The sequence below is a fragment of the Sapajus apella genome, unplaced genomic scaffold (genome assembly GCF_009761245.1).
Source record: "Sapajus apella isolate SASKATOON/1434 unplaced genomic scaffold, GSC_monkey_1.0 scaffold47, whole genome shotgun sequence".
In the NCBI taxonomy this organism is placed as follows: Eukaryota; Metazoa; Chordata; class Mammalia; order Primates; family Cebidae; genus Sapajus; species Sapajus apella.
In genome coordinates this window covers 1,310,975-1,324,390 of record NW_022436987.1, presented here as the reverse complement: position 1 = coordinate 1,324,390, position 13,416 = coordinate 1,310,975, and the positions used below count along the sequence as shown (strand labels likewise).

The 13,416-nt window shown below is 34.4% G+C and overlaps 1 protein-coding gene across 1 annotated transcript; it reads right to left on the bottom strand.

The window, feature by feature from the left end:
* Positions 1-202: 202 nt before the first annotated feature.
* LOC116525333 (olfactory receptor 52E4) lies at positions 203-2,043 on the bottom strand. Its single transcript, XM_032241136.1, has one exon. The coding sequence runs from the start codon at positions 1,488-1,490 to the stop codon at positions 552-554; it is 939 nt and encodes a 312-aa protein (XP_032097027.1). The 5' UTR covers positions 1,491-2,043; the 3' UTR covers positions 203-551.
* Between the last annotated feature and the right edge of the window lie 11,373 nt (positions 2,044-13,416).

Here is a 13,416-nt window from a genome sequence, read left to right as displayed (position 1 = left end):
AGAGAGAGAGAAACAGCAAGAATCTGAAAGAAGAAAAGGAGCGAAAATGGCAGTAACAGCCGGACTGAGAGAGCATTAAAATAAACATGGGAGTCAGATATTTTGGAGATAAAAGACAAAATTTTGGATTCTGTTAAAAAATAGAAAGCTAGGAGCAGACATTGCTGCTGGATTATAACTTATTTTGTTCATCTATAAAAAGATTTATCTGATCAGTATCCTTCAGGATCTAAATTCACCTAAAGAGAAGATATATGGAAAAAATGGAGCTACCTCTCACCCTTGTTTGCAAGCAATTCTACTCCAAAGCCACCTCAACCTTCAGCATAGTTGCCTTCTCTATAATCTCTAGCTTTTTTCCAGGTACATGGAGGGAAGTGGGAGAAATGGTCAGCAAAGTTAGCTTTGTGTTATCTGTCAACACTAAACCACTGCTAGTCAAAATGAAAAAATCTGACAAGCATGACCATTACAGAAGGTTAAAAAATGGAGCTCAGATGATGATTATTTGGGTTGTATATGGAAATATTTATCCAAACTGTATCACAGAATTATTCTCTCTGTACAAATATTTTCACAACCTGCTCTCGGATTTGCTTGGTCCTGACTCCATAAATGACAGGGTTAAGGGCAGGTGGGACAACCACATAAAGGTTAGCCAAAAGAATATGGATATAGCGGGGAATGTTTTGGCCAAAACGATGGGTCATAAAAGAAAAAAATGCTGGTGTGTAAAAGCACAGCATAACACAGACATGGGAACCACAGGTGTTGAAGGCCTTTAGTCGGGCATCTTGAGAGGGAAGGCGAAAAACAGCTCGAAGGATAAATATATAGGAAGAGGCAATCAGGATAACATCCACAATAATATAAGAAATCACCACGAGCCCATAGATTATGTTGATCTTGATAGGTGCACAGGCCAACCGGGCCAGACCCATGTGCTCGCAGTATGTGTGAGGTATGATGTTATGCCCACAGAATGGCAGACGCAGAATGAGAAACACAAATGGAGTTACAAGAACTAAATTTCTTCCAACAACCACAGAAGCTAGGATACTGATGATTTTATTGGTGAGGATCATGGTGTACTGGAGAGGGTTGCAGATGGCAACAAAGCGGTCGTAAGCCATGACAACCAACAGAACAGTCTCCATGCCTGTAAACATGTGAATAAAGAACATCTGAAGAAGGCAGCCCCCAAAGCTGATCTCTTGGAGGTTGAACCAGAAGATTCCTAGCATTTTGGGGATGGTGGATGTGGACAGACCGAGATCAATCACAGACAACATGGCCAGGAAGTAGAACATGGGCTGGTGTAGGCTGTGTTCAGTTTTGATCACAAAAAGAATGGTCATATTCCCCACAATGGCAATCAGGTACACAATACAGAATGGGAAAGCAAACCAGACGTGCAAAGTTTCCAGGCCTGGTATTCCTAGCAGGAAGAAGAAGCGGGGATAGAAGTGGGTGTCATTGATAGAAGGCATTCTCCTGGCAAGTGTTACTGAATTCCTAAGAAGGATCTCACTTTCTTTAAGGCCATCTCTTGTCTAAGTCCTGTAGAAACAGAAAGACTCTTATCAGTGTGCTGGAGGTAATGGTATAGGTGGTTAATTTACAAACATTAGAGACTCACTTTTTTCCAGAGCGTAATTGAGAAAGCCTCTTAACACAGATTATTGTTCTGAGATCCATCATAGGCAATATTGCTCATGCCTTTATTTTTTTAATCTTTGAGATATTCAAATGAACTGGAAATATTTCACAATGCAATGCATATTTACATTGTGGCATTCCCTTCCATTACTTTCCTAAGTAGTCCTTCTTTACTTTAGGGGAAATCACCATACCATGTGTTTTTCAAAGTATGGTCTTGAGGTCTCTAGGGCTTTCTAAGTACCTTTCTGGTACTTACAAGCTCAAAACTATTTTTATAATAATAGAAAATTTTTAGCCATTCTCACTTTCATTCTCTCATAAGTACACAGTGACATTTTCCAGAAGTTATATGAGGTGTTACCATAATAGATTAAATAAAATTATAAACGACGTTATGAGGTTTCAGCTCTATTAACTTAGTAAAAACAGTTGCAAAGGAAAATAATGCAAAGTTCACAACTAATTTTTTGAAAAATAGTTATTTTAACAATAAGTATCAAATTATGTTTTTATATAATAGTTAATATTATTTTAACATTAAATATTTAAATTTTGCTCTAATGTCTAATAATATAAATATTACAAATATAATATTAGAAACTAAAACTCTTTTGGTATCTTACTAATTTCTAAAAGTGACAAAGATTCCTAGTACAAAGGAGAACTATTATTGTCTACCACTTCCTATGTTTTGTTATAATATAAGCGTAAGGATATGTCTCATGGACCTTATACAGTGACATTATGTAATGGTAGTTAATCAGATAGAATCTCTGTTAGAATTTTCCTGGTTCTAACTCAGCTAAATTGTTCAGTGCATTTCTATTATGGATTAATTGCTATTTTTGATGCTTCTAAATCTTCATGAACAATACAGTTTTTCCAATAAATGGAAATAAAAGGCCTTGTGTGTATCTGCCAAATTATGTTTCTCTTCCTTACAGTCTATAACATCAACGAGTAACATAAAAAAATTTCCATGTCCCCAAATTGTGCCTAGCTTCAGGTGTAAAAAGATCAAATATTTAGCAAATTTTCATATTGAAATTAAAATATTTTTAAGGAACCTTCATTGCCTCCTTGACAATAACAAGGAAAATTGCCTTACTTTAGCTTTGTGTCCTTAAAGACATTGTGCAACTCTGTAGTAACTAATGTAACCTGATTGTATAATATTTATGCATGTACTGGCCTTATTTCTACAAAGAGAATAGCTGCAACTAAAAGCTGAGAACCAGCGCTAATAATTTTAAAATGCTCAACACTGCCACATGAATGTTGGTTTCCAATTGTTCAGCATTTAATTTAATCAGGATTGGGGTTTGTAATTAGTGTGCTTTTGTTTGTGTGTAAGTATGTGTGACAGACAGAGAAAAAGAGAGAAGGTTGGAGAGATAGGAGTAGAGAGAGAAATCATGTTTTATTATGTGTGCGGCTGCATATACCAGTTGTCCTGTAACTTTGCCGGTTAGCTTTTGCACAGCAGAAGTACGCAGGCAAAGGGGTTAATAATTGCCCATTCTATACGGGAAGAACAAGAACATCTCTTGCTCTCAGAGAAGCTGAGAGAAAAATTGAAATAAGAACATACGTTTGCCTGTATTTTGGAAAAGATGCCAGGCTGAAAAGTCAGAGGGCAGTGGTTTTTGTGATTTCACCTAGAAGGGTGTGAGGACATAGCTAGGATGATGTGCTGTGAGATTTACAATCCAGAGTCAGCCCAGTCTTAAGAGTGGCTGTTTCTCAACGTGATACTTTGCCAGCTGAGAAAAAACATTCTCAGGGAGATGGCAAAGGGGACGCTTCGCTGACACTGCAATTCAAAGCTGCCAGGGGATCCACCCTTTCACAGTTTTACCTGAATTCTTGCCTTCTTCCTGTTATAACTGTATGCCACAGTAGCAGTGTATGGCCAAAGACAAATTCATAATAATTAGCAATTTCTCTCTTTTTGTGCTTACCAATGTTCATATTTTGAACTTGTGATTTTTTTTTCTTTGCTGGATTTTTTTTTCTGACTATAGTACTATATTACAGAGGTCTTCTATGGACCTTAAAACTATTCAGACATGGCTTGAAAACCTGCTAAAACACTTACTTGCTTGAGGCCCTTGGACAATTTCTTTAACTAGATAGATCAGTTTTTTTTTCCTGTAGAAATGAGATGATAAATTATAACTAATGTCGTTTATTTTAATGATAAATAAGAGCATTGTTTGCACAGGTGCTAGTACATAGTGTATCCTCAACAAATTATAGTTACTTATTTTATTAATTCTCCCAAATACTTTATTTATTTAATCCAAGATAGCTAAAATAATTCACCTGTTAGCAGAAAGAAGTTATTCTATTGTAAAATGTTTAATTTATGTCACAGTTGGACATAAGATTAGATAAAGGAGGGATGGCTCAGAAGAGACCAAAGTGAAGAAATGGCACAGAGTCAGACATTAATATTTATCTCTAGATTTTTTATGGATACAAATATGACCCAATACTGCTCATTTAGAAAGGAAACAATTTTCTCCCTTTATTCTTACAGCTTTCCCAAGCTTGATCAATGGATAAAGTGGATAAAGACCTTCATTCAGGCTCTTCCGTAATGGTGCCATTGAAGGTTGGGGTCTGGCTGATTTAGCAGGGGTATTGTGCTTACAATAAAAATGGCTTGGGTATGGTTCCATAAAGTAGTAACTATACAGGGAACCAAGTTACAATTTGCAACATTAAATTCATTCAGACAATGTGGGAAAGAGAGAATAAAATTGTACAGATCAAATGTGTTAATATCCATGTAATTTTATTTGAATGCTGACTTTAAGTAACACCCACCCACCACCTTAAACATCCACATATAAATGAAGTCTGCCATAACATCCTTTTGTCTTATTGACACTTATGACTGTATTTGTGGTGTTTTGGCTGTGAACAGTGTACTCTGTGAGTGTGTGTGTGTGTGTGTGTGTGAGAGAGAGAGAGAGAGAGAGAGAGTGTAGGAGAGAGAGGGGAAGAGGAGGGAGGGAGTGAGACAGAGAGAAAGATACAGAGATACAGAGACAGATAGAAATTCGGTACATTACTAATTGGTATACAACTGACCTCACCTATGGAAGTCTGTTCCAATCCTATATGCTCTGCTGTGTTCCTCTGTGAAGAGGATGGTGCAATGGTGCTTGGGATAATTCTTCAGAAAAGTGGAAGAACCTAGCCTCTTCTATTCCTCATTTGCCTTCTTCTTTCCTCTGTAACTTCTCCTTTCTGCCCAAGCGTTCTTACCTTTCTAATATTTCTTCTCCCAAACCTCACTTTGGAGCAGAATTGCAGCATGAGCCCAGGTTCTTAAAGACAGCGATTAGTTTCACCTTCAAGCCTCTGAGCAACGAACCTGCCTAGTAACGTGGAGAAAACTTTATGGTGAGTGAGTGCATCCTTATGACCAAGCATGTCCCAGAATCCCTGAGCCTAGCCTTCGGAGTCCTCTGGGCATAAACATGGATTCAAGGGTCATTAAGTCTTAGCAAGTCTTTATTTCTCTTTATTGCATCTGCAGAGAAACAGCTTGCTAGATATAACTCCTTAGCTCAGGGGAGCAGATGTGTTATGAAATGATGGGATGGGAACTATCCAGAAGAGAAAGGAATCTGTTTGGCAGATGATGTTAATTCAGCTTCCCTCAGGAGCCATGAAAGCATTGATTTTATACCATTAAGTCTTCACTGTGTGACTATGAAAATAAATCTGTTCTCAGCAACTTTTCTGTTTTAATATATTTGTGTAAATCCTGATGTAGTTTCACAATGGTTACAATTGAGGGTTCAAAAGATGAAGGAGAAGACATCTAAAATAGACAAATTCAAGAAGGAGCCTCTCAGGAAACACTACTTCTGCTCTGGCTGGAAGGGACAATATAATATGTTTTATCGGGAAAATGTAACGTTTTCCTTTGTGGCACAACTCTGTTTATTGACAGTGTGTATGCCTGCAGATAATAGCAGCAACTTTCTTCCAATCCAGCAAAATTTTCCTTCTTAGTCTATGACTAATGGTGAATAGATACAGTCTTTGGAGAGAGGCTTGCATGTGTTTCAGCTCTTTTGGAAGAAGGTGAAGAAAACTCCACATTTTCCTGATAAACATATTATATTGCCCCTTCCAGCCAGAGTAGAAGTAGTGTTTCTTGAGAGACATTCTTCCTGAATAATGATAGAATGGACCTGATAGTACTCCCAGGGCATGCTACGGAGCCTGGGTATTCTGACTATAGTTAGAAATAGACTGATGGAAAATTGAATACATTAGACAATTAGTTGGTACCTTTTGCCTTCTAAGTTGGGACTGTTTTGAGTTGTTAGCACAGAAATAGTAATGTTGTCTGTGGTCCAAGAGAGATTCTGGTTTGATCTGCCATGTTCTTGTATTCATTACTTCTCTTGATTAACGAGAAAGTGACTCCCTAGCTTCCTGATTCTCCTTCATTGTGCCCACCTTCCTTATTGTATCCACATTCATCTTCCCAAATCAAGTCTGACTCTACTCAATTTCTGCTTAAAATTCCTTTCCATAACCCCTACATTCTCCATTGTATACTGCAGACTTTACAAACACTCCTGTTGCCAAAGTCCTTCACTCAGTATCCAATCAGCCTTTTATACTTTCATTGTACTTCATGACTCCCAAACAGACATCCTGTCTTTGATAATCAAAAGTCCTCCATATGAAATAACTATCTCTCATTTCCACTTTGCTTCAGCACTTTCTCAATTGTCCTATACTTCTTAGTGATCTTTTACATGAATCAATCTGATAGACTCTTTGTGTCTTTTGTGTTTTCATATCAGTTTGTACCACTATTATAACAGGCAACTTTTCTTTTGTGTTTTCTCTCTTCCATTATTTTATGGATTGATATTACAGTGATGTTTAAGCCAACTTTATCCTTCAGTTCAGCTAGTACAGTGCTTTGATTATAGGAGATGCTCTGGCATTATTGAATTACATTTTTTTTAAAACATAAAAATTCTAGTTCTGTGAGGGTCACAATATCATGTAATTGCATATCTCCTAATCTGTCACTGTATCTACCCCTTTCCTGTTCCTAAGATTATTTCACTGTGACTTCTGAAATCAATTTTTTACAAGCAGTGGTATTATTTTTGGCCTTAAATCACGTCTGATGTTGTTTCTCTTCCTTTTGAAACAGAAACTCAGCTGTTCCCTGAGGACATTACTTGTCCTGAAAAGTGCTGAGGGATTGGATACATTTTCCCACTATTTTCACTATTTCCTCATACCAAATAGCCTAAAGCCTAGAGACTGTTTGTCTTTGACTTTTGACATTTTGACATTATAATGCCTCCGGGAGGACCTTCTTGAGTTGAATTTACTTGGGGAATTTTGAGTTTTTCGGATCTGGATATCCACATCTCTCTTCACATTTGGGAAGTTTTCAGCTATTATTTTATTAAATAGTTTTTTTTTTTTTGCCATTTTCTTTCTCTTCTCCTTCTGGAATTCTCATAATTCTAGAATTCTCATGATATAAATATTTTTCCACTTAATGGTGTCCCATTAGACTGTAGAAGTTGTGGTAACACAGTAGTAATGGCGGCACCGTTTGTGTGCCCCATTAAGGGACACCATTATTTCTTCACTCTTTTTCATCCTTCTTTTGTTTTTCTCTAATTTCAAATAACCTGTAAACAGATTTTTTTTCTTCTGCCTGACCAAATTTGCTGTCGAAACTCTCTGTCATAATTTAAAACCTTATTGAATTCTTCAGCTACAGGATTTCTATTTGATTCTTTTTTATGATGCATATCTTTTGTTGAAATTCTCGTTTGTTTCATATATTGTTTTCCTGATTTTATTGAATTGCCTACGTTTTATTTTCTTGTATTTTATTGAGTTTTCTCAGGACCATTATTCTGAATTTTTTTTTGGCAACTTGTTGATTTCCTTTTTATTGGAGTCATTACTACAGTGTTATTTCCTTTGGTGGTATCATATTTCTTTGCCTTTTCATGTTTCTTGTGTCTCCGTATTGTTGCCTGTGCATCTGGTGGAACACTTACCTCCAAACTTTCCAGAGTGTTTTTTGTAGAGACAACTATCACCTTCAGTTGGGTTTTAGTGTGTCAGTTGGGAATAGTGTGGTGACTCTGTTTCCGGATAGGTGTAGTACAGTCTCTGTGCAGGTTCTTCATCTGAGTGCAATCTCAGCAATGACTGTGGGTACCTCAGTGGCTTGGACTGTAGAAGTTTGAGGTAGCACAGCAGTAGTGGTGGCACAGTTTGTTACGTCCTTAGTGTCAAGGGCTTTTTCCCATTTATACATCACCGTATTCATTTTGTATATTATCCCATTTATACATCGCTGTATTCATTTTGTAATATTTTTGTAGACATAATGCAATATGTGCTTTATTTATAAACATATATAAAGAACATATATAAAGAACAAGTATGTTCTTTTCCTGCATAATCATGCTTCTATCTTGATTTATGTTACTTTTCTTGAACAATCCCTTCTAGTATTTCTGCTATAACATATCTATTGGTAACAACTTCTCTCTGCTTTGGTTCTTTGCAATGTCTTTTTAATCCTTTAAGGAGATATTATTAGTGAGTATAGAAATCTACATTGGCAATTTATATGTTCTACTATATTTTTAGAAATAGCGTATTACTGTCTCCTTGATTCTAGAGTTTCTTTTGAGATATTTACTGTTAGCCTTATTATGGCTCCTTTGAAGATTACTAGACATTAAATTTTACAATGAGGAGACTCAGCTGATAGGATTCCTCAGATTTGACATGACCTATAAGCAGCTGCAGTAGTGCTGGGCTCGAAGTGCAGTGGCTTGGGTGGAGCCAGGGTCCTAGGCTCAGGATCTCACAAACTATAACTTTCCTTCTCTTACTTTCATTAAGATGTAATTGTTTATTCATTGTTCTGGTTATCTGTGTCAGGCAACTAAGAGCTAGAACATTTTAGTAGACCATCTTGCTAACATTGTCAAGATTAATGCCTTGATGAGAGGATATTAACCATCACGTTGAAAGGACAGTGACATAGAGGCAATTATTTTTCAGTATATAATTGATTTACATTGGCCATTCATTTGATCCTCCTTCATATATCAAAAAGTTTATGGATTTTCCTGTGTTCTGCAATGCTGCTTGTCATAAATTATACATTTATACATATGTATTTCTGCTTCTGGACTATGTGGTTCTGCTTTTTGTCTGCTCTTGTACAAGTATTTCACAGTTTTAATTAGTGATGCTATAAAATACATTATGGACTATAATAATACAAATCCTAAAATTTTGTTCTTCAGAATTGTCTGGCCAATTTCTTTTTCTTTTTTTTTTTTTTTTGTGACAGAGTCATGCTGTGTCACCAGGCACGAGGCTGGAGTGCAGCAGCACAATCTTGGCTCACTGCAATCTCCGCATCCTGGGTTCAAGCAATTCTCCTGCCTCAGCCTCTCGAGTAGCTGGGACTACAGGCGCACACCACCATGCCCAGCTAATTGTTGTATTTTTTAGTTGAGACCGAGTTTCACCATGTTGGCCAGGATGGTCTTGATCTCTTGACCTCACGATCCGACCGCCTCAGCCTCCCAAAGTGCTGGGATTACAGGCGTGAGCCACCTTGCCTGGACAATTTCTTTAAAAATGTATAGTACAGTTTGAAAACTAAACCAAGTGGACAAATAAGCAAACAAATTCATTGAAATATTTATTGCATTGAGTATATAGTTCAATTATAGAGAATGTTTTTAAAAGGTTATTAATTATTCCAAACCATGAACTTGGTATATCTTTTCATGTATTTATGTATTTAAAAAGTTCTTTTGAAGGATTATTATGGTTTTATTATAGAAGTTTTGCATATCATTTGTTAGAGTTAGGTCAAAGTATTTGATATTTTGTGATGCCATTTAAAAATACAAAACTTTCAAAATTTTAATTTATTAATGTTATTGTTAGTATAGAAAAATGTAATTAATTTTTAAAATTTTATTATTATTTTTTATAAAAACAGAGTCTCCCTACGTTGCCTAGGCTGGTCTCAAACTCCTGGGCTTAAGCAACCCTCCTGCCTTGGCCTGCCAAAGTTTTGGGATTACAGGTGTAAGCCACCATGCCTGGCCAAATTTTTATATTGGCTTTGTATCAAGTATCCTTGATAAATTAATTTGTTAATTCTAATAGTTTTTCCATGAATATTTTAAATTTTACATATACATAATCATGCCCTCTGTGAATAATGACAGTTTTATGTTTTACTTTCTAAATTCTTTTGTATTTTTATTTCTTTTTCTTGTCTTATACACTACATAGAGCATTTAGTTCTGTGGGGACAAGACAGTATTTTTGTCTTGTTTCTGGTCTCAGATAAATACATATTACCACAGTATACATGTTCCTTCATTCAGTAGGTCTGCACATTAAGGGAGACCCTTTCATGCTTAGCTTAAGAGATTACTAGACATTAAATTTTACCAATTACTCTATCCTATCTATTGGGCTGCTCACATTAGTTTTTTCCCTCTGTTAATATTTTAATGTTCAATTTAAGGAGTTTCCAAATGTTAAATCAATCATACATTTTTAGGATAAATCTAACTTGACCTTTATATATTATCCCATTTATACATCACTGTATTCATTTTGTAATATTTTTGTAGACATAATGCAATATGTTCTTTATTTATAAACATATATAAAGAACAATTATGTTCTTCATTTTTCTGCATAATCATGCTTCTATCTTGATTTATGTTACTTTTCTTGAACAATCCCTTCTAGTATTTCTGCTATAGCAAATCTGTTGGTAACAACTTCTCTCTGATTTGGTTCTTTGCAATGTCTTTTTAATCCTTTAATTTAAGAAGACATTATTAGTGAGTATAGAAATCTATGTTGGCAATTTATATGTTCTACTATATTTTTAGAAATAGCATATTATTGTCTCCTTGATTCTAGAGTTTCTTTTGAGATATTTACTGTTAGCTTTATTATGGCTCCTTTGAAGATAATTTCCTCTCTCGACGTGCTTTAAAGATTCTATTTTTATTTTTGTTTTCCAGTAGATTTACTTTGACATTTCTGTGTGGATCTCTTTTTTAAAAGATCCTGGTTTAAATTTTTGGGTCTTTGGTTTGGTTTTGTAATCTTCAGCTCTGTTTTTAATGTTTATCTTTTAAATATAGCTTTTGACCTGCATTGCAACTCCTCTCTTCATATGATCAAATTACATGTGTAACTTTTAACTATTTTTCACATTTTCTATTTTTAAAAATATTTTCCATCAACTTATTTTTCTATGCTTCATTGTGGATATATCCTTCCAATTAATCTTTCAGTTTATTTATTATCTTTTCAACTGTGTATTATTTGCTGTTATCTCACCTATTGAATACTTATTTTCAATTAATGCAATTTTTAAAAACAAAATTCCCAAATGATCATTATTATTTCCCAGTTCATGGCTAATATCTTTTCATCTAGTTTATTATATATAATAATTATAATTATTCTATAATCCCATTGCCTGGTTCTTTGTTGAATATTTTAATTTTCTTTTATTTTGCTTGTTTATTTTGGGAATTATTATTTTTTCATACTTAAAACAATTTCAATGCTGGACATTATGAAGGAAATCTTGTTAGGATACTTTGAGGCTATCAGTAATGCTACCTATATCATAAATGTTTTACTTTGGTTCTGTTAGGCAGTTAAGTAAGAGCACATCACCTTATTTTGATTACAATAGAGCTAATTCTAAACTAGGCTATATAATTTGTAAAGGCCTTTTTTTTTTTTTTTTTTTTTAAATCTTCACTTCATGGGTACTATCTTGGTGATACATTTCCTCTGTTCCATGACAAACTCTGAACTCTGATGCTTCATCCTGTTCAATCCATGATACTACTAAAGCTTTTCTCACAGTATCAGTCTTTCTGAGCGCTCTTCTAAATTAGAAAATATAAAGTGCATGGCAGGGTAAAGCAGCACCAAAGGCAGCTTCATCTCTCTTAAATCTTCATTATTTTGTGGGATCTTGATTTTTCTATCTTTGCTAATTTGTTAGTTACCCAGTGCCTTAAACACATGTTTAAATATTCTTTCCATTTTTTCTAGTTTTATTTTTCTTGGCAAAAGCATTAATCTCAAATAATCTAGTTTCTGACTGCTAGAAGTAGAAATCCACCAAATACCTTCACCCAAAAATCATATCACAAGTAGGTTATCAACATTTGCTTTGATGTAATTATGTATTTCCCTACCTTCCTTTGCATACAAATCATGTTGTTCATAGAATATGATACTCTTTTTAAAACATTTCTATTGTTTTTGCTTTCTTAGTGTGTATTTAAAATGTTTTTTCTCCTTTGGGAAATGATGCAGTTGAAATTTTTCATAGGATACTCCTTTTAAACATTTCTATTATTTTTATTCTCTCAGTATGTATCTTTAATTTTTTTATTCTCTTTTGGAAAAAGTTGCAGTTAAAATTGCATTATATTTCTGAAAATGTCTTTACTTTTCTCTCAGATATGAATAATGGATTGAATGAACATTAAATTCCAAGTGCAAAATTAGTTTTTGGATATGAGTTTTTAACATCCACTTTTGCATTTGAGAATTCTGATCTCAGTCAGATTATGTTTCTCTTTAATCTATGCTATTTTCTGTATCTCACTTGAACTTTTATTCTCTTTCTCTCAAACACTTCTTCTGTGGAATGGTTCAAGATTTTCTTTTTATTTGTTGTGTTTACAATTTCCACCAAATACTAGTACCTAAGTTCCTACTGGGCCTCCATTGAAACTATCAGTATTAAGCCTTAAATAATTTTTCAGCTGTAGAAATGTTCTCTGTTATCCTCCCCTTCTTTATTTTTACTTCACCTTCTGAAACTTAAATCTATGTCAGAAATACTTATGCTCAAAAATATCTTGACACAGAAATTTAGACAATATTTTACAATAAATATCCAGACATAAAATGGCTTTATCAGGTGAATAGCTGACACCTCATTACTTTAAGGAATAAAGGATATTAAATGATATATGTGGAATTAAACTGATGATATTAAAACTTGTGGACATATTCTTCTTTTTTTAGTTACTTTGATATTAACTATTCCCATTGAGTTTGTATATATTTTGTATACTAAATTAGTAAAAAAAAAATCACTAGAAATGTGATAGAATTGGGTGAAATGATTGTGGTGCTAACTTTCAAAATCAAATTTGACCTTATCTCTGCTTGAACAATATTCTCAGTTTTTAAAATGAACTTTAGATTGCCATTTTTTATTTTCTATTGCCATTTTTGACAACCATAAATGTGTCGTTTTTATCTATTTTGGACATTTATATGTTCTTATATTCATTTTTGCATTCAAAATTTTTAGTTTCTTTGCAATCTTATTTCTGTTCCTGCTTTCTTTTCTAGATGTTATTTTTTTAAGTTCATGAGTAATTTCCCTTTTACTTCTTACATATTTTAGTGCTTAACCTAAATCACCCAGTTAAAACATGGTAAACAAAATAAATATGAATTCTTGTTCTCTCTCTGTTATGTGTGGCTAAATCTCCTGTTTCTGACCTGTGTCTCATACCTACTACCTCCACTTTACTTGCTTACACTACCTACATGCCCATTCTTCTCTCAGTGGCCATATGTCCTCTATTTGACTATCTTTTATGAAAGAAATCTTATTGCTACCTGAAAGAG